Source organism: Pseudopodoces humilis, chromosome 1 (assembly GCF_049639895.1).
Source record: "Pseudopodoces humilis isolate 2021_Gansu_Grassland_sample_001 chromosome 1, ASM4963989v1, whole genome shotgun sequence".
NCBI classification, from domain to species: domain Eukaryota; kingdom Metazoa; phylum Chordata; class Aves; order Passeriformes; family Paridae; genus Pseudopodoces; species Pseudopodoces humilis.
Window position 1 is genome coordinate 98,471,884 of NC_142200.1, and position 23,076 is coordinate 98,494,959.

A 23,076-nucleotide genomic window follows, 5' to 3' on the forward strand; every position below is an offset into this window, starting at 1 on the left:
CCAGCAGCACCTTGTTTACAAAGATACTGTGAGAAATTTTGTGCATCCTCTTCTATCCATGTCATATCAAGGCTCACATGAGCGCTGCGTACTTCCAATCACCTCAGGTCGCGTCGCTTTGCATTGAGTCAAGTCATGTCGCATCAGTGATACCACTATCAGTACTTATTTCTGATAGAAAATTCAGCATAGATTTAGACAGCAAATAGCTCAACCACAATAATGCATATAATGAGCGGACTAAGTATCTGTGAGAACCAGATATTTTAAGTGTCTCTGTCAAGTCGGTGCTTTCAGATATTTCAATATACTTGTCTCTACACTGTACGCTGCACATAAATTTCTGATACATGTGAATATACTAAAATGTCTGTCTAAGCAGCCTATTTGGAACTCTAACCATCTACAACCATTTTTAAAATTAGCAGACATTGTTGGATAGGTCTGGATATTATAACTACATTGTACACTTTGGAGGTTGATCATATCAGAACTGTGTACAAAAACTAAATGTTGACAGATTAATTTTTTTTTTCCATAATTTGAGATTTGCCTGCTGGGCATGTTTTCAAATAGTTACGCATGACTAGGCTCTGTGACAGCCATTTTATTAGACATTTTACCCTGATGTTCATTTACAAAAGTTAAATGTTGTAATTATCCAATTATGTAAACAAAAAAGAAGGGAGGGAAGGAGGGAGGGAGGGAGGGGAAGATTAACATTAAAACTGATAAGTAACTGATAAGTATAAAACCAGACAGTTTCCAAAATGTTTGCTCATAACACCTCTTTGGATGCAATTAACAACATTTTGGTTTATGTTGTCTATATATTTTCTCTTGGGATCTGCATGGTCACAGGATTTTTCAAAATTTGACTTAATTTTACTTTAAATCCTAACAATAAATTAAATTGACAGAGCTCAGTCACCCACAATTCTATACAAGTGCTAAGTGGTGATCTTGTTGATTATTATGATAATTTATTTGGTACTTATTGCTGTGGTGTCTAGGTGCTTTCCCAGGATTCAATTGAAGAAGTCTTTCCAGTGTCTTTTTTTTAATTTGTTCAGGGACCATGAGATTTTAAGTAAGTTCAGGGAGGAATCAACTGATACTAGGTATATACATATGTATTGAAAACAATTACGAAGCATTAACACTATGCAAAGAATTTTCCAGAAGAGCTAATGGTGACTTTTGGGGAAACTGCACTTCTGTCTCAATTCACTCATGTTTAGAAACCAAGTATATGGGTATCTAGGTTGGAATTCTGTGTCATCAAGGTATGGAAAACACTTGAGTCTTGCTGTTTCTAGGTATAGTTTCCAGTTACTGTCATGTAGGGGTGCAGTGGGTTAGCAATGCCCACCCAGCCACTCAGTCACTGCCTCAGTGGGATGGGGGAGGAAGCAGGGTGAGAAAGCTCATGGGTCAAGATGGACTGCTTACCAGTCAGTGTTAAGGGCAAAACAGATTCAGCTTGGGGGTAATTAACTCAAAAACAGTAACAATTAAGTGAGAAACAAAGACAAGTATTAAAACAGCTTTTCTCCCCACTCTCCCAGACTTCAGTCCTTCACTCCTGACTTCTCTACCCACTCTCAATGCAGAGCTACAGTCAGTCCTTAATAGTTCCCCTCTCTTGCTCCTTTCTCTTTACACTTTTCCCCTGCTCCTGCATGGCCACTCCACAGATCACAGTTCTCATCAGGAAATACCCATTTGCCTTCTCTAGTGTCCTCCAAGGACTAGAGTGGGGACACTTTCACTGCTGTGGGACAACTCCTTCTCCTTTCTCTAACCTTGCTGTTCCCTCTGTTTTGCTGTTTCCTCTGTTTTTTTTTATCCCCCTCCTCTGCAGCTGCTCCACCACCAGAACCTTTCCATCTATACCCAATATGATAATGGTAGTCACTGTAACAAAGAAGGTATCAATATCCTCAGGAGCCTGTGCTCAGTATGAAACAGCCTGTTTCCTTAGGCTCCAGTGACTGCTACCCAGAATCTGTCTCACGAGCCATTGAGAAAAGCTGGGAATAAATCCCACTGAATTTTAACCTGTAATTCTCTCATCAGCTAAATACAATAAAATTCCAATTTTAGATTCTTGTCTAAAAATTCCTACAAAAGCACATGCCATGGTGATAAAAAATTCATTTCTGTGAATAAAATTTTCCCTCATTATGGGTAGAAAAGAAAAATGTCATGTGTTTCAGATAGAGAGCCGTTGCTGAATTCTTCGCATCTGTTAGAGATATTTGTTTTCCCTTGGAAAACATTGGTTTAAGCAAATAATCTCAGCAGCTAATCTAGTAGTGTGATGCTCCCTACAGAAGAGTTTGTCAGAGAACATAAGAGACTGAAGATCTGTTGGTCCCTAATCAAATGTAATACTTTTCTACACTAATTCCATCTCTAGGAGATATCCAGAAATGTGATTTTTAACAGTCTTCCTGAAAAACACTAATACTATTTTGTAAAATGAAGTTATGCCTGAAGTTACTCTGCAATATGTCCTTCATATTCTCCATTGCTGCATTCAGATAGCAGCATGTCCTTACTCAGCTTCCCCCACAAGTGCTGTAGAAAACACATAAGATCTATATACTGGCAGAGTGTAAAGTGTCTTTACCCTTCAAGTTACATTCCCATTTTTTCCTGTGATGCTCTGGCACCCTGAAATGTCTTGACTTTTCACTTGTAAAACTGTTTGGGTTTTTTTTTTTGTATTTGACTGGCTGATACTGTAATGAGTAAAACTTACTCTTTGATTTCCAGACCAGGAGACTGAAAGTTCAGTAGGACATGACTTTTACAAGGTAAAATTACTGTGTGGGTTATCAAATCTGATCTTGTGTTCAACAACAGATAGATGAATGCTTGGTCAGTTTCTCACACCAAGTTCAATGAAATACTAAGTTAGTTTTCAATATCAAGAGGAAGATGTTATTATTCCAAAAGCAAAAAGTATTTTTGGCTCTCAAGAAAGCTGCTTGCAGCATTGAGTCTAACACACTTTTCTTCAAATTGGGTTTTTTGAAGACTATTTCTTAACCAAAGAAACTCTGGCTTTGCATGGCAAAGTTTTAGCATCTTGTAAATAGTGCCTCTTTCATCCACCTGAATTTCTCAGATAAGTTTTATTTGTGTGAATTCTGTGTGCTGCACTGGAATGTCTTCTGCTTTTACTGGCTTAAAGTAGACAATTTTCATATGCTTTACCTTTAAAAGTTCAGCTTTGGGAATTCAGAAAAATTTACTATATCTACTCAGTTATTGAAGATTCTTCCTCATAAAATTTTCTTCCTCATAAAACCATGTCATTAGCAGAGGCATCATTGAGAGGGCTGGCCTGTTACTTTAAACAAAGATTACTATTACTAAGTGTTATGGCTGGTGTTTTGAGTTGGAGAAGAGATTTGAACACTGGAATTGACAGCTCCAAATATTTCAGCCTTTCAAATTAAAATTGTTTAAATACAGAAACAAAATGGGTAGAGCCTTTCGTGGGATTTTTCACAATATTTTTCCAATATTTCCAACATGTATTCTTAGGGATCCAGCCTTCACTGAGAAATTGCATAAACCTCTCGAGTTAAAGATCTTATTTTTTAAATAAAAGGAAGATTCAATGTGTTATCTTGGTGTCCAGACATAATGAAATGAGATATATTTCTTCATCCCCAGTTTGCACACAATATAAAAGGGGTCAATTGAATAGAGCATAACTTGCAGTCAACAGCTCCCCAATGCACTCAAAATAAAATGCATCCTCTCCTTTTTAATCAGACTTATGAATAGATAGGGGTGGTTTCATATGCACTTTGAAGTCTCTTACCCTGTGATTTGGCCCATTCCCTGTATTTTTTCCTGGAACATGGTACTATGCGGGGTACCTATGCATATCACAGCCTTTGCCATCATTTTTAATAAGTAGCTTATCTCTGTGATGCAACTAAAAGCAATCCTGAGTGTCTCCGGGGTTTGTTGTAATTAAATTTTATTGTTGTATTTGAAAATGTACATTTTTTGAAAGCTGGTGCAAGAAAAATGGAAAAGAGATTCTAGAAGGTGATAGTCTGATTTTTAGAAGGATTTAACCCTTTGTAGTTTCCAGATTTACAAGCTTATTTATGCTTCCCAAGCAGCTGTTCTTGCACGCCTCTGAAGCCCTGAATATAGCAGATAATGCAGTTTATTAGCTGATGTTGGGTAACTGTCCAAAGATTATTATTTATACCTGCAGTCAGATGCTGTAGGATCAGAGGTGCAGTAATTTGTGGGTTGCTAATACAATTGCAGAAGACCTTTTCTGAAAGTCTTACGCTCATGCTGCTGCCCCTTCCTTCTCCAAGTATTTACTGCTATAAGAAAATTTCTTCAAGTACCAGTACTGTCAGCAAAGTTCTGTGAAATAAAAAACTAGGGTTTGCCAACTTCTGTTTGGGATAATAAAAAAAAAAGCCACTGTTTTGAGCAGAAAACAAACCAGTTTACTTATATTGTTCTCTGTAATTAGACTGCTGTGCTCAGGCACCACCACCAAAATCACTGAAAAGTGCATCAGCTACCTTTGCACTCACACCTTTGTGCAGTCAGTGGAATTTCTTTCAGTCTGCATTCAGGGACTGAGTTTCACATTGGTCATTATACTGAGCTGACAGCTCATCAAGACTGTTAATCAAGCACACATTGCAATTTTCCTCTTTTGTGTTTTATTCCTGCTTAATTTTCTTGCCATAGGATGCTCTAAACTGCTTTTAGAGATTCATACAACAATTTCTTCCAAACCAAAATATTTCCTCCAAACAATGTCATCTTTTCTGTCTGGCATTGCTACTAATCTTTATTTACTTATTTACTTTACAATTTCTAGAGGGATTGGATGTGCTCAAGACACCCCTTTAAGCAACACTTTATATCAAGGTTGCATTTATAAATACTTCATGAGAGGCTAATGAATGATTAATAGATGTTTTAATGTATGACCAATCAATTGTAGATTTTGCAATGTCCAACAGACAAGTAGGTTTCTTATAAGCATAGATTATAACCATATCTGACATCTTCTATTGATGGGCTTCTAAACGTCTATAACATACACACTACTCATATCTGTAACATGCTTAAAACATCTACTAATCACTGATTAATTTTTTATAACCTATTTTGAAGCAGAGCCTGTCTATGGAGTATATCCCTTACTGCTGCTTGTGAGTCTCCATTTCTAAAAGATTGATAATTCACTTGTCATCTAAGGACTTAGAACTCCTACTAATTTCAGCTCAAACATAAAGCTTTTCCGAGTTATCTCTAGCATTTTCATCTCAGTCTAAGAAAAAATGTCCCTAGACTGTTTTGTCCCTCAGACTTCTGGCTGCTCTACCCTGCTAATGTGTATTTTGCAAGTTCTGCTATAATGCAATGGTTCTTAGGAGGCAAAGACACTCTAAAATGTATTTTCAGCCTCTTGAACTCAATTTGATTGCTCTCAAGACAGCTGTCCAAGTGATGATGGTTCCCAACATTTTTTTACTGTCATCCCTGTGTGTTTGGCTCAAAGTTTGTCCTTTCTTCGGAAAGGATAAGAAACGTCACAATAATCCAGTGGAAAAGCCATGTCCAAAGCCATGTCCATGACATAGGAACACATATTTTGTATGCTTGATAAGCACAGGAGTTGATAGGAGTGTTCCTCTGTGGGATTCCCCTAGTCTCCTAAGATGAAAGCCATGACCATGCTCTGTGCTTTCTATGGAGCATTCTGGTAGGATTGACTAAAGCAGGAAATACAAATTATTTCCTATTATTATGAATCCTAAATATTCAAATTTATGAGTCCTGGGACTAATCATTCATATTTGAGAAGCAACATGTTGCTTATTTTGCAAATGAATTTTGAATTTTTAGTTGATATCTACTGACCTCACAAGGTTGAGTCTTCTATTGTGATTTACCTAAATATGGAGATAAATTACTTAATGGTAAAAATTAAAAGGATTTGCAGACTTTTCTTGGGTTTGGGGTCATCAGTAAAATAGTTTCTGCTCTGAATATCCCCAAGTAAACATTCCACTCCCAGTCAAATCAAGTGCTAATCTTTCACTGATTACTCTTTACAGCAGTACAAAGCTGCTGCACCTGTGGCATAGGCAACTTGAGCCTAAAGAAACACATCAAGCATAACTCAATTTAAAAAAAAAAAAAAAAAGGAAGAGAATATAGGGTTAAAAAGGGGAATTTTATTCTTCAACATCAACATGGAATTTCCTCTCCCTTTTTTAAAACTATTTCTTTTCAAAGCCCCAGAAGTAAGAACTTCTCAAACTTGAGCTCTTGGAGCAGACAGTTTTACAGTTTTTTTGCACACAATTAAGTGGGTAAAAAACATTAAAATAACATAAATGTTACTGTGCTGTCACTTTTATATTATCCACTTAGCATTATATGTTTATCATGGCTTTTATAATGATATTTCCTTTTTTTTTTTTCCAGCTGGTTAATAATCCACTAGCAAGTCAAGCAGCAGCAGCAGCTGCAGCAGCAGCCATGGGCTCAATAGCAAACTCCCAGGCCTTTGGAAACGCCCTCTCCAGTCTTCAGGGGGTCACAGGCCAGCTCGTCACTAATGCACAAGGACAGGTGAGTAGAAGATGGAGCAAACAGTGAATTCTGATGGCAGGCTGATCTTGGGACAAAAATGAGTTCCGCTTGTATGACAGCAATTTAAAAGTGCACATGTTGAAGATAAATAAATATTGATTTGCCAGACAAGGTAAGAAATGGAAAGTCTGAGAAACGGAGGGAAGTTAGGCACTCTTTAAGAGTGTTTTCAAGCTAGGAGAGGCTAAGGGTTTCTTTTATTTTGTTAAAACTCTAAAAATATCGCAATAGTGCAATACCATGGTATTTTAGAAGTCCAGCAGCCCTGGACTGATTCTTAACACACATACTTTTTCCATTTATATATGCCTAATAATAGACACCTTTACTGAAGCAGTAATGTGCTTCACATTTTTGCATTTCTATGGAATTTCTGTATTACGTAATTTCTTAAAAGGCATTAAATGTTTCTAGTAAAGGAAAATAAATTCTAATGAAGTATCAGGGTTGGACTTATCTGAGTGGCTTACTCATTTGTTTATTAGCTATGTTAAACAATTTGCAATGAATATGCCAGCCTGTATGCAAATTTGGAAGATTATTTTGATTTTAAAATATTTTTCCAGACAGTAACTGAGCATTGTTTAAGAGCTACTGTGTCTAAGAGAGAGATTATGCATTACCTACATTTTGAAGCTGTTTATTTGTTCAAACCATTTCCGTTTCAGTATTAGTATGATGCAGAAAGATACACATCTGAATCTATATATACAAAAATAATTCCTTTGACACAGCATATTTAAGTGACTTTCAGATTGTGACCAGTTTCATTCTTTATTGCATTTATTAAGGCTAAAATTAACACAATGCCTTCTTTCTCTGCAAAAAAATCTCTCAATATAACTGGTGACTGAGTAATTTGCATGTCGTTCTAAATTCTACAAATTGGGCGTAGACTGATATCCACAGTGTTTATGTGGATGCTAGGTCTTGAAAAATATTTATTGAAATAATGCAGCTTGGATGATATGTGAATCTAAAGTTTAGTTTCTACTCCTACTGTTTACTAGTGAGGAGGGAAAAAAAAGGAAGAGCCTCTTTTCTCCTGGTAATTTTCTGCTAGTTAATTGGAACAAGAGTGAGGTTTTTTATTTTGGCCCATTAAAAAATAGAAGTCAACACTTTATAGGACCCCCACATCCCCCCGGATTTTTTAACAGGACACATAAACAAGGATGCTTCCTGAGCTTCACTATCACCATCCAAGTCCCAGGAAAAAAAAATGCTGACCTTGTTATATTTACTGGGTGGGTGCAGAATTGTTCCATCACTACCCCGAGGGTTGAACGATGGAGCTTGTCAAAGTGAGGCCTTATCTAATGAATCATCTTATCGCAGGTGCACACCACACATATTAAAGGAGGATTGTATGAACAATGTGCCCTCTACAATAACCTTTCAATGTCTACTTTAACCCTTGTTTCAATCCCTTTTCATCAAAGGATCATTTTATGCAGCCAGCTTTAAATGGAGGCTCTCAAAAGCCTATTAAGATTTCTGGAGGGATGGGGTATTGGTTTGGGAGAAAAGTTGGTTATAATACCTATAACTCATAGTCAGATCAGCTCCAACCTAGAAGCCTGCTTGTTTTTATCTCCTCTGTGCTCCAGAAATGGTTCACATTCGCCACTCACATATGAGGCACTCGACAAAGATGTTCATTGTAAGAGCAGAAGTTATGAATGTAGACTAATTTTTTTATAGCTTTTCCTTTACATGTTCTCCACAGAAAACATAATCTGTGTGTATCCTTATTCATTGTATCCTTAAAAAAATACTACTAAGAAGATATTGCTGGATGGAAGTTTCACTCAGGCTGTCTTGTTTATTCCAGATATAATGTAAAGTCCAATAATTCCACAGGTTGCAGAGAAAAGAAAGGAACAATCTTCCCAGTTGTTGGAATAAAATTACATCACCTGGCTATCTGCCTTGGTCTTTTAAATAAGAGTTGAATTTTATTACTTGTTTTTGCAAATGTTCCTTGGTTTGTAATCAGTACTGCAGACTTTGTCATGATATAGATAAATATTGATAGTAAGTGTGTAATATAACACACAGTTTTATAATATTCAGCATAAACTCATCTTACTTAGAGAACACTCTGCCTTAAAACAGGACTAGTCAGTATAATTTATCTGCATTCCAGAAATTAAACAACATTCCCTTCAAATTAATAGAATTATAGCACCTAACCAAGAATGAAAAGATGTTTGTTCAAAATTGGGAGCATAAATGAATAGTAATTTGAAATGCTCCATTTCTGAATAATCTGCTTGGAGTCACTAAAGAACCAGATTTGCACCATATGTTAAGAATCTGCCCTTTGACAATCACCCCTTCAAGGAATCACAAGTGTGATACCTAAAACTCACTCCCAAAAACATAAAGCTGAATGAGTTACTAGAATATTGGTACGTGCAATCTTTGTAATGACACGTTGTTTCTGCTGCAGAAATTCAGGGCTTGTAAATGTCCATGTGTCTACCTAAATATATGGTGATCAGTAATCCCTGGAGACATTAAGCTCTAGGTCAAATCCAAGATCCTATGGCAAATTTAAGGGAAATGATCCTTTAAATGACATATGGCATGGCCTTAATTCCCAATAGTCTAGGAGTTCTTACAATTACAGTAACAAAATCATATATATTAACAATATTTTTTATAACATATTTGTTATTTACTTAATTATTGAATTCACTGTTATGGCATGTTTATTTATGGCATGTTTTCTTCCTTTGGATGGCAATATGAACTGCAATACCAGAGCTTCCCAAGACCAAGCCAAGAGATTTAATCCATTGAAACAATATGATTAGATCACCTGATTAATTTGATATAGTACAGGTAGAGGACTCTAAATCAAATTTTCATTTTCAGAGGCATATTATGAAGAGCTATTGGCCCATGTAACACTGCTTACATTCTGTTTGCCCTCAGCACTTTCCAGGAAGTGTTTGCAGCACTGGGCTTTCATTTCTTAAATTTAAGGGCCAGGACAGCAGATTTGCCAGATTGCACCCTGTCAGTAGATTTCAAAGAGATTGTCTACCTATTCAGCTTCAGCCTGCCCTTAAAGTAGGAACCTAGTGCCATTGCTGCCCTTGGATTCTTCCGATAAAAACACAACATATCTCTTTTTTATGCTGGTTTTGCAAATGAAAGAAAAAATCAGGAGTTTTGTGTTGGTTTTACTATGTTTATCAAGTATGTGAAATGTATGCTTTGGCTCTTGTCATAATATTTGTCAGGAAATAAGCCACAGAAATATGAAAGTAAGGCTGATTAATATGGTTTCTTAATTATCAGTTGCATTCATATATGTCTCTTGACTTCAGCAGGATCAAATGCATTTTAACTGTGGGTACTGAGTAAGTTTAGTTTCTCTTTTGGAAAGATGGGAGTTGTCTAACAGGAAAAAAATGGCACTAAATTCAGCAGTTGCAAAATAACATTTTACCATAAAAGAAAAGGCTAGCATGATAACAGTTGGCATGATGAACTGCCTTATGGATAAAGAGGGCAATAGTCTGTTTCCTGAGAGATTAAAAGGGAAATCTAAGTTTGTATGGTGTAATTGTATTGTCCACACTTTAATTGAACAGTGAATTAATTGGGATTGTTTCATTATAATCTAAGAATGTTCCTGAAGGAACTCTGGCTTCGTTGTGCCCATGCCTTACTCTTTAGATATGAAAATCTTCTGTATAAGAAAAATCTTAAGCACATGTCCACCCTGGTACTTAACAAAAAAATAACTAATTTTTGAGTGTTGTAGTCCAGAAGTGGCTCAGGAAACTAGAGGGAGAGGCATTGTTGATCCAATTAGATAATAGGAGTACTTTGGTTCTCATTATTCTGATGAGAGGATACACATTTGCTCTTTGAGCTTCTTGATGGTAAACGGTGCTAATGAGGCCTGATGGATTCCCTGCTCCTAACAAGCCTCTCAGCAGTGCGAGTGATTACAATGGAGATAGATTTGATGGGATGCGCTCCCTTTTGTAGTGTCTCAGCTGCTGACACTCTGCGACATAATCAGGTCACAGAGCCGGTCACAGCCATCAGCAAAAGCCATAGCTCTATTCCTCATTATTAAAGTGCATTATTCAGTTCCAGGCCTTCACAATACTGCCAAGGGCCTTTTTTCCTTCCTCTTTTTTTGTTAAGCATCAGTTCTCAAATACAAGAGTTAATAAAATCATCAGCTAAAGAACTAGTAAATTAAAGAAATGGAAATAAAGTGCTCCCTTTCAAATTCATTGAAGGATCACAATTAAATAAGCAGGGAATTTCTCATCACCACACTCTGTACAGTACAATGTAATGTCATGTGCAATAACAACAGGGATAGGATTTTAAAAACTAACATTGTCCTCATTGTCGACTGGCTTGGAATGTGCTAAAGTATCTTTTATGGTGAAGGAAATTTCTGTCTTCCCAACTATTACATGTCTACATGAAGGTACTGTTATTCTCACTGTTTTGTGTAACTACTTTCTTTCTAAAGTGAGGACAGTTATTTGCAAACTAAGTTTATGATTCTAAGCAGAGCAGCTGTCTTGTCTCAGTTTAAGTGGCCAAGGCCACAGTCTGGAAAATATGCAATAGGCCACAGTACTAAGACATCATTGTTCCCATAGACAAAGGCATTACCTTCTTTTGGGGAGTGAGGTAATTATAAAATGGTGTGGAAAAGTGTTTGTAGCATTTTCTTTCTGCTCTGATGAAGTTCACTTTGGGTTATCCCCATTCCAAAAGAAAATACTCTTTTTAAATCTAAGGCACATTTTAATGCAATTTAAACAGGTGAGAAAAAATATAGTAGAAAGCCTGAATTTGTTAGTTAGTTAGTTGATTAGTTACTAACTTTTGTTTTTCAGTTTTGTTTCAACTAAATAGAAATAATAATATTCCAATACTGGAATGTATACCTTTACAGGGATTTAAACCATTTCTGTTAGATCCCTGTAGTATGTATTAAGTGACAATAGTATAATTTTGTGCATAGATAAAATCAAAGGGACTAATACTAATAATTGAGTGGGGTTTTCTTGTCATTCGGTTTTTTGGGTTCTTTTTGTTGAGGTTTTTTTGGGGATTTTGGGCGATTTTTACAAATTTTTTTCTGTTGTCCTTGTTCAACTCCAAAATTTTTCCTGTTTTCTTTCTGGTAAAGTATGCTATGGTGGGCAAATGAGTATGTATATGCAAAGCTGCTTGTAAGACTTTCAGTTCTCTAGAACCACAGATGTAAGAACTTTTCAATATCTGGAGTTTAAAGTTCAGAGTTAGTACTGTGGAATTAGCAACCAAGAAATGTGTAGAGACTGCTATGTGACCTAGTTTTCTTTCTAACACTAGCCAAGAAAATTGGCAGCTGCCATTGGGACAGACAGCAAGTTGTGACTCCTCACACACTTAAAAGGAGGACGTTGATTGTTTGTTGGGGTTTTATGTTGTTTGGGGTTTTTTAATTCTTCCAGGAGCTCTAGGAGGTTCAAAGTCCTGAAATGTGTAAGACTCTTAGAGTCCTCCTGAATATATGCAATTCATACTGTTCTTCAGGTGTTCAATGTCCATTAGCCTTAATCTTCTTTTCTCTTTCTTGTTATCACTTCAATATCTCTTTCAGCTATGCAGCTTTAATACATGGTAACTGCTAATATTTTAGCCCACACAACATCCAAATGTTCACAAAATTCTTAATAATAATTGCTTAAGTAGTGACTGCTAATATCTTCGTTGGGCTAAGACCTACAGAAATCTGACTTGGTGGTATCAGAATGGCATATATTAAGAATATTTCGTTAGAAGCCTGAGAAATTAAAAGAGACACATTTTGAGGGAGATGCTAGAGGGAGGGATTCTAACAGTCTAATAAAACCAGTGTTTAAGAACATTCATTGGAAAACCCTTTACCAGGAGATTCTGTTTTGACAGACCCTCATTAATGTATGGGATTTCTGCTGGGTGGAGTCTGACTCTTTTTTCCCCCTCAAAGTTTCACTGTGCTGAATACATGAGGTTTTGCCATTTGCAGGAAGAAAAGCAAAAAAAAGAAAAGGTCAGTTGTAAGGGAAGATTTTTTTTTAATTTTTTTTTCAATTGGTTTTTCTCCCCACAGCTATACATGGAGGAGGATGTTTGTTTAATTACCTCCCATGTGAATTTGAATCAAAAGACAAATAATTCTTTTAACATATTTTTGCTGACTGTGTCTTTATTTTGCTGTACTATTTCTCTATCAGTTGTATCCACAGTGGCCTAAACGTAAAAAATGCAGGACCGAGCTCTCCGGTCATGCAAATTTGTTGTTTCATGAAGTGGAAATGGACTGAGGCAGAGTGAGTCTAACTTAAACCAAGAGCTGACTGGCCTTTTTTGTCTATTTTAGGCAGTGATCACTGAAAAATGGAAAGGATAATTGTGTAATGAAACTTCTATCAGTCTTGGAAATGATCCACATCTATCCAGAAGAGCCACTCTAATGTCTTTTAGCTAACTTGCAACAAATACTACTTTTGGTACTAAATTTCACACTTCAGATTGTAGCCTCTTGCCTGGATTTCTGCCTAAGGTACTGTGTCTTGGACATAGATCTTTTCAGAGGTGCCCAAGTCTTATTTTCAAAAGCAGCTTTCATACCTGTAAAAGCCTGAGTTTCCTTCGATCAGAGTTACGAGTCTGAGTGCTTGAAGGCACGTCTATGCACTGTAACACAGCATTGCAAGCAAATTGCCAGAGACAGTTCATTTATATGTGCACGTCTCAGTGCTGTACTAGCACAGATTGAAGAAGCCAAAACTCTCGGCAGTATGTTGTTATGGCTGGACTAATTAATTCTGCTTCTCAACAAGGTGACACAGGATCTAGTTCATTAGTTAATAGCTCTGGGGTCTTGCTAACACACTGTATTATGTGGAGTAAATATACTTTGAAGAGACCCTTAAAAGCCTGAAGCATTTAGGCACTTTTGAAAGTGTTACTATTCTACATTAATTATTTCAAGTCAGAAGTACTGGACATAACTGTCCTTTTGTCATTGCCTTCTTAATTACTTTTGCATGGAGGAGAAAACCAAACTTACTACTAGTTCAACCTTAATACCATTTTCATGAAAGCTAACCAATAAAAAAAGAACCTACCATTCCTATAATCTGTTCATCTTAGCATCATGAGGTGGTTATAAGCATGAAAAATTTTCGTTGTTATCACCAGTGACATACATCACAGTCAATGAAATCTTTCTGCTCTACAGAGGTTCTTACACTGCTCTCCTTATCATCATATCTTATCACCTTCCAGTAAAGCATTAAGAAACATGACTAGTGATAGTCACGAATTGGTCTTCCTTTCAGTAGAAACTTGTAGAATAGTGCATTGCATGTTTGATAAGGACATTTGGCTTTGTATGTCTTTGTTGGAATTTTTGTTTGTTTGACTTTTAAAGTTTTGGTTTTGTTTAGATTTTAAAATCTTTATGAAGGGATTTCTTAGAGATGCATATTGCTTATATTTGCACCAGAGAAAGGCAGATAACAAGAAATGTATTAGCTTTTGCAGCAGAATGTGGTGAAGCCAAAGATAATAAACACAGGAATGCTCCTTAATTGCTGTTGGAATCTAATCCAAGTCCTTGACCTTCCTCTTAGAGCAAACTTTGCTGTGTGCAGAGGTTTGACTGTTGTTACCCTGGAAGACTGAATTTGGTAATTATAGATTTCATCCACGAGTTTTAGCTAGCCATTTAGATTCCTGGGAAGCAGATCACAGAACAACTTGAGGTCAAAGACTGAAGTTTTCCTAAGTAGATTGAAAACTCTTTAATATGACATAATCAAAGTAGTGGACAGAGTTGATGCATGTAGGTGGTATCAAGAAAAGGGCTTTCTATGTTACTGATGTTTCCCAAACAGTGGAAGTGCTCAGGAATATTGCATCACTTCAGGAGTTGACGAAGCTGAGAAAAATTTGAGGTCACATCAGTGTCTGAACAGAGATGATGGAAATCCTCCTCTATGAGACTTGCATCAGAGTGGAAGCTAAGATGATTCTTAATTTTGGATTTCTTCTTTTGAGGGAGTGCTATGCAGGGTGGATTATAGAGAGGCTGTAGGAAACCAGAGGCAATAGAGGACCAAACCTGAGAATTTGAGTTATCTTTCTAAATGTGCCTCATAATTTCTGAAAAAACCTCAAATTGTAGTTCTTTGTTTAACATGGTGCTTAGTCTTATTTAGATTTTACCTAAATTATCCTGTATATGTATATGCCTTATCCTTGTGTCAGAATTTTACAGTCTGCTCAATTTGCTTTGATAGAATAAACAAAAGCAAAAGTGCTTGTTTAGGCAAAGAGGAAAAGAAGCCAGATTGCTCTATCAAAAGTGCAATTTAATCCAAAATGCTAAATATTTTTGGTCCTTTATGCACTGATAAAGCACTCCTGCTGTTTTGGTGAGGTTTGGAATTTCTTAAAAGTTACAAGTCTTCATGCATAAATGAAGGCCATTGTCTTTCTTGTTGTGCTTCTGTTTTAACATTTGTATGTCTTAAATATATAGATGAGGAAAGATTTTGTACTCCAATGTTTGCTGTTTCATCATTATATGTTTGAAATCTGAAAGGATGAGGAGTATAGATTACCAATATCTAAAGAATTTGAAAATGAAGAAATATGTCTTCCCCAAGTAGTGTTCACATAATGAGAATATTACAGAAATACTTGATTGACTCATTTGGTAGTAAGCCAACCACCGAAATATATTCATGCAATATTCATAGTAATAACCAGCCAGATGCAGACCCATGACTTTTGCATGCAAATCCACAAGCTTCCAAACAGCACAATGAACTGGAATTGTCCTGTAAGAGAAAGTTTTCTCTGTCTTCTGATTTGCATCTAGATTATTCTGAAGAATTGTGTTATGCCTTCTCCTATGTGTTGAACTGTGAACAGTGACAGGGAAAGTTCAAGCAGAAAAAAAAGTCACCTAACCGTGCATGGATACTGGATCTATTTTTCCTGAAGTATATTTCAGTTTGTCATTTTTTTTCAGATGCTGACAGTGGTAGGCTTCAGTGTGTATGTATGCAAATGGCCCACATATCAAAAGGGGAAAAAAAAGGACTTTGAAATATCTATGTCAATGTATTAAATATATATGATTTTAAAAGTACCTTTTTCACTTAAACTTCCTTCTTTGCACATTAATTAAATATTATCTCTAGGATAAGTATCTCTCATAGAAGACTAATGTATTATTGTCACATAATAATGGAAGAGAATGACAGTATCTCCTTCCGTAAGCTCAAAGGATTTATTAATATAAAGAAAACACTCAGAGCCCTTGAGCAACTCTGTTTCTGCTTCATAGAGAACCTTTGCTAGGCTCCCCTCATGTCTAGCTTCATGCTAGAGATTCAAGGAAGCAATACATATATCCTGCCAGTTTAAAAATCAATCCTTTTTTCAGGGGATAATTTAATATCAAGACATGATGTACCCAATATCCAAATATACATTCATTTTCATGTTTGACGCATCAAATGCTCTGACATAGCCAAGTTTCAAAATAAATGGTTTGTTTTAGAGGTTGGATATGTCATATTAGCATTCACCCAGCAGATAGAGAGATAGATCAGAGAGTGATCAGGACATCAGGGAGACAGTTTAGAGAGAGATGAGAGAGGCCAGGTACACCTTGTAATGTTAAAAAAGCTAGCTAGCTAGCAAGAAAGAAATTGTATAAATAGGTCACTGCAGCCCAACTGAAAAGAAGTTTAATTTTAACTTGTTAGTCGTCATCTCCAGAGGCCTAATCCACTCCCTTCTTTGAGGGCTGTTCATTTAGCTATGTCTTATTTGATAGCACAAATAGACAGACTCAAAGAAAAAACATGGTATCAGACTCATGCAGTGTACTAGTTTTAAGGAGGAATCAGCACCACTTGCCATGCTAAAATTTCCTTCTTCTTTCCTTCTCAGTTCTTCTTATTAGCCTTAATTTGTTCTCATTTGTTCTGGTTTTGCTCTTCTGATTTCTTCCATAAGTGGAAGCATAAACCCATGAAAACAAGAGTATGGGTGAACAGGTGTCTGGTCTACATCAGTGACACATCCTCAGACACCCCAAGGTATTCAACTCTCTAGTTTCTGTTCTGCTTCCCCTGTCTCTACCATTTTCTTTTCCTAGCAATAGTTCTTTGCCTCACTTGTGTATCTGGCATTCAGTTAGTTAAACAAAGATCTTTAGTCCCATTTCAGACATGGAACAATATTCCTTTAGGCATCCCATAGCCAGTCCAGAAAAATGTTCTTCCCTCTGTGTCTTAGTGCCATGTTCTGACAAAATCCTCAAACATTTCAAATGGAGAAGATATCAACATTCTTTTCAACTGAATTGCTTCCCACTTACATGAACACATGTATGTGTGCATATAGACACATACTCAGGTGAATGTATGCTTACCTGGAAATTCGTGCATATCTCCTCAGAAGAGATACAAGCACCCACAGGGAAACAAGATTCTAAATATATTAATTACCTCTTGAGTCATGCTTCTGTCTTTGGAGTCATTTGACTTTTTATTCTGGTGACAAATGGAAATAAACTAAATGTTCTCATCTTGGCATGGAAAATGATGCGCTGCTCTGTTTTAGCTCTGATATATCTCGAGTGTAATTTTAGATGTGTGTAATCATGACTGTACACAGGCCATAATTGTCTGCATTCTATTAATTTAATCCCCATATAAATATATGAAGAAGAAAACTAGGCCTGTATTTTCCTAGGGGTTTGATTTCCCACAAAAAATGTAAGTACTCTTGAATAACTGCAACGTGAGAGTTAAAAGATACTGGATGTTAACACTCTACCCTTTCACTACTAGCAGGTACTATTAAGACTGGTACAATTGATAGCTCTGCCCAGGAGATCAGAGTGAAGTGATTAGAAGTTCAAGAAAATTGAGGTTTATTAGTAGAATTGCAGGGGAAATATTTCCCAACATATGCCCAAAGGATGGCATAGTCTATGTGTTTCCTGACATCTATCATGAACATTGCCTCTACAGACCCCTCCAAAGCCCTGGGAGGTGGCTTCCATCTTTAGGTATTTAAATCACATCTTCTGGTATCTCCATTATAGATCTCTTAATTTTAAGTGTACAGATCCTGATGTATGGGTTTTATATTTACAGTCTCTTAAAATTATTATTAGTAACTGCAGTGCACCACTCTGTATGTTTAAATGTAAATGTTGGTCTCTTGGCTAGTCTGTTTATACCCAGGAGAACATGTCTCCTTTCCCTGATGTACCAAAATGTCCTAGCTGTCACACCTATTGTTCAGGTACAGACACCTGTAGGAGACAACCATCTATCTTTGATGTCAAGTAGACACATGAATTTGAAAACAGTTGTTGTTTGTGTTCAATGTTGAAACGTACTCCTTCAGCTAAAGCAGAAAGTTTAAGAATCAATGCACACATAGGTTAGATAAATCATAAGGTCATCATCACCTTTGAATGAGATTAGTATGTAATTGATACTAGCAAAAAGCACCACATTCTTCTCTACCACATCTGAGAATTTTTGCCACAACAGCCAAGATAAAAATCAGCCTGGAGACTGAGATTAAATATTTAATGGCTTCTTAGAAAAAATAAGATTTTAAATTTAAGTTATAGTTCATAAAGGTCCAAAGAGAATAAAACTAACTGATTCTCAGTTCACCAGATACAACATAAGAAACCCCGAATCTCATCTAAGATAAGTCTAAGAGCTGATTGAACATGTTCTGAAATTGTTATTACAAACTATGTTTTTGTAAGAGTATAAGAGGGGTCTTGGAAATTAGTACAAAACAAAAACTTGATGAGCTTTTTTGCCAGCTTCTCAGGGTAGCTATTTAAAATCTTAATATTAGACCACTGACCCTAAAATACTGTTAGTAATATACAGAAGCATTTGTCTGTTCAGATAGGCTCCCACTTCTGTATGTACGATGATGGATACTTAGAGCTATGCTTACACGGAAGTCCTTAAGAAACAATGTATTACACCCTGTGTGTTGAGAGCAAAATATCACAAGTAAAAATGCTACAACAAAAGACTTATTTTCTGAATACAAATAAAAATGTATATGTTAAATATTACCAAGATGAGCTCAAAATCTCATAGCCTGATCCATCAATGGAAAGGGCCTCTCTTAAGGAGCACTTAATGCAGCAAGTTGTACCCTTGGCTCCCTCTTGCCTTTTATTTCTCCTTAAAATCATATGCAGTGAAAAGGGGAAACAAACATGAATGATGCATTCCTGATTCACTAAATCACTGTGGTCTCTGGCAAGAGCACAAATGTAAAAATGTTTAAATCGGCCTTATACTACCAAACAAATGATGCAAAAGGAGACCTCAAAGAACACAGAGTGAGGGGAGATAAATGAGTACCATGTCAAGAAAGCAATTTCTCACTGAGTTTGCACAGAATGGAAATTTTACTTCCAAGAGATGGTTAGGGAATCTTTCTAATAAATCTTCGGTCCACAGTCATTGCTGTGTCTTTTTTTTAAACTTACTTTTTAAGAGCTGTGTAAGTTATACCCTCCCCAGTGAAATGTGTCAGGATATTACCAGTCAAGTTGAAGGAATTTAAGTGAATCATCTCTATCTCTGTGTTTATATTTGTAATAGACAAGAATGGTCAAACAGATTTCATTTTGTGCATGTGTTGAACATCTTTTCAACCAGTGAGGTCTTCTCAAAGCCTTGTCTTATTTTAATAGTAACTCATAAAAGAAAAAATAAAGAAAAGTTGAGTCTCATTACCAGAAAAAGTCTCTATGATTTTATTTTAATTTTAGAGATTCATTTTTTTAAATTATTTTACCCTTCTTTTATGTACAGCTGAGATTCAGATGGTCAGTAAAAAGGTAACTTGTTTTCCAAATGACCCAGGGACTGTAGGTCAGTTTTAGAATTGACTGCTCAGCGGAGTCCTACGTCTCTTTAGATTCCTGATTTGAATTATTTTTCCATAATTTTAACCATATGAAAGGCAACTTAGGCTGCATCCAATTTAAGCTAGTTGTTTAATGTTTTCTGTTATCACTGAAATAAATAGACACTCTCAAAAAATAAAACAGGACCAATCTAAAGCAGATATTTTAAGTTTTGATGAATTATTTTACAGGGATTTTTTGTTCTCTGCATTGAATAGAGTCACGAATGACAGTCTACAACTGGATTTCTAATGCTAGATGCCTAACATTGCATCAATTCCATGCTTACAATATCACACAGTGGTTATTTGATACTTGACAATGATACTTGAGTCCTTTTAGTAATGTTATCCTTAAGCTCACCATCACAGTCAGTAGTTTTAACTCAGATCCTGGTAGCAGCTGAGGATGGGCATGCAGTACTTAGTACTGGCTGACCTGCCTTATTTTTTGAATGAGTCTAGAGGAATTCTTCATTTTTTGGTGTGAAAACTTTGTTCCTGTGTTGCTTGCCTGCTTCTTTGTGTTTCCTAAATAAATAGAGACCAAGGTAATGGTATCTATCTGAATTATTTAAAGCGTACTTAACTTTACTGATATTTCAACTAAGTGATGGTTTGCAATGTGAGGGGGAGGATCTTTCTGTTAAGTGTCTTTTCTTTCAAGTAAGATCAAGTATTCCATCTGCAGGATGATGTTATTTGAAAATCAGTTGTGCATAAATGAAGACTTTACATCTCTGAGGTTCTCCAGGTATAAAAAAAACCCTTTGAATGTGTGGAAGGGGGGAAGATATATCTCCTTTTGACAGATTGCTTTTTACATTTCTCTGGCCATTTACCCTGCTGTTTTGGTTAGAACAGAAAAGGGATACACTAAATCTTCAGAACACAGACCAACATAAATGTATTTCCAGCACAGCTCCAAACAGCAGAGGTCACAAACGCTGTGAAAGAGTCTTATCATGTAAGGATTTCTGTCCTAAAAAGTAATCTAAACTACACCATCATAATTATTGCCAGTCTTACCAAATACTTGTTTATACTCCCAGATATTATGTATGCTTAGAGGGGGAGGCATATCTTCTAATTTGATTTCAAATATTCTGCATTTGTTTAGAAATGCAACCTTAGTGTTTTTCGTAGAATTCTCCTGATTTGTTACCATCAAAGAGTGTGCCTTATTCTATATTGTGGATGGGGTCATTACTACCAAGGAAACCCCATAAGAAATGAGTGCCTTTTCTATGCAGGGCTTGACCCACTGCACCTCAACAACTCTCCTAGGACTTGCACTGAACCTATGGGATACAATGAGTTTTTCACTACAGTGTCATTTTAATAGCAACTCAGAGAAAGAAGTTTCCACCTCTCCAGGCACTGGTTTGCATAACAGCTGTAGCATCTTGTCAATTACTCTCTTAATTGGTTTCTGTTTCTTCTCTAACTATGACCTTTTCGGTCTTGCCTGCTGCACAGCAGTGTTTGTTCACTGTTTATTGGGTTTATATGAACTTTCTATCAAAATCATCCCCTTGGAAGGGAAGATATGTGATAAGGAGTTTCAATACTTGTGCTTTCTTTTTTTCTTTGTTATCTCTTGTGGCTTGCAGTAGAACCTGAATCATCATAAAATTGCACCAGAAGTTTGTGTTTTGTATGAGGAACTTCTTTAAAAGAGGAAAAAAAAAAAAGACCAGACCACTCTCTACCTGACTGTATCTTAAAAAAAAAAACAAAGACAAAACAAAAACTCCCAACAACCCAAAAACCATGGTTATCATGGATAGCAACAAACTGTTCATCTCTTAAAAAAAAAAGGTGGTGTAACTTTTTAAGGTATAAACTCATCAACATAATTCTAAAGCATTATGGTCTTTGTTGTGAGAAATGATAAATCCTGTGGTCTCCCCCTAAAGAACATTAAAAAAACATTACTGACAGGAAATTGAAAAAGTAATATATGTCTGAATGAATATGACAACTTTTTTCTGATAGAGCAGATAGATAAATGTCACATACAAGTTTCAAAATACATTTAATTTTGCCACCACAATGGATATTCTCTTCATAAAATATATATGAATAAGGTTTGAATCATAAAACTTGACTGTGATAAACAAATGCATATTTGATAACTTTCTTTTTCTTTTTTTTTTTTTTTTTGAGATGCTAATTCCTTTTTTGAGGTTATTTGTTGTTTACACATCTTTACATTTTCATTTCTGAGTGAAGCAGCCTGGTTGACAAATCTTGTGCACATTTAGCCTGGATAAACTTTCTTTTTAATTTGAAAAACAGATTTTGGGTTTTTTGTTTTGTTTGTGGCAGGAGGGGATGGGATTTGTTTGGTTGGGTTTGGTTTTTTGGTGTGGGGTGTTTTTTTTGTTTTTCGGTAGATTTTTTTTGTTGCTGTTGTGATTTGGCTTGGTTTGTTTTTTTAGTGAGGTGATGGCAGGGAGGGGGAAATAAGGGGAGAAGGAGAAGGTAATAGATGCACCAACTCAACTATCATCACAGATTCAGAGAATATGCTGAGTTGGACATGACCCACAAATATTGATATTGTTTCAAGGGCAGTTAATATATTAAATTCTCTCTCAGAAATTAGAACAATTCCTTGACTTATAAATTTGAAAATGTGCGATTACCTGCCATTAAAATATTCCATATATGAATTATGCTATGACGTTTTCACTTCACTCATCTCTTCATTCTTCTGCTGTAATTCCCATATGCCAGGAAATCTTCTCCACTATTGCTCCAACAGTAAACAAGAAGTGCTTTTGGAGGTTTCATATTACTGAGACTGAGTTGTTTTTTTAAAAGATGTATTACAAGAACATTTGTACCTACGATATGCATTTTGACAATATTTAGAACTAAGTTTCATTTTGCTGTTGTTTTTTTCTCTGGTACACATCTGCTTTGTTCTCCTTATAGAAGATTCCACCATTTTTTGTTCTGTTTAATATCTTGCTCTTTGGGTTGTTAACAGGGAGGCTACTTAAATTAAGATAAATCTTGAATGAAGGAAGCAACCTCTGATGATCCTTACACTGTCATATGCTAAATATACCTGCAGTTAGATTCTCTGATTCTTTTAAGCACTAGTATAGTACATCACTCAATGAGGAACCTTCTTATTTCATTTCAGTCTTTTCCACATTAAGGCCTTACATACCAGGAGAGAGAGGTTGAATTAGGCTAGTGGACTTGGCAGTGTTAAGTTTATGACTGGATTTGATGATCCTAAAAAGTCTTTTCCAAGCAGCACGATTCTTTGACTTTAAGCGTGGTTTGTGTAAGTGCTCTGAATGATCCTGTGGAGGAGCAGCTGAGGCTCCTACAAGAGGGCTGTAGCTGTAACTGTGAATGATGTCTTCTGAACTTGCTAAGGAC

General features: G+C 36.1%; 1 protein-coding gene across 3 annotated transcripts in view; it reads left to right on the top strand.

Moving 5' to 3' along the window:
- Positions 1 to 23,076, top strand: part of POU6F2 (POU class 6 homeobox 2) — a 308,170-nt gene that overhangs the window by 248,558 nt on the left and 36,536 nt on the right. For all 3 annotated transcript variants that reach the window (XM_088060556.1, XM_088060564.1, XM_088060566.1), the window contains one exon: positions 6,499 to 6,645. In XM_088060556.1, the coding sequence (XP_087916682.1) occupies positions 6,499 to 6,645 (147 nt within the window). The remainder of the gene's footprint in view (positions 1 to 6,498; positions 6,646 to 23,076) is intronic.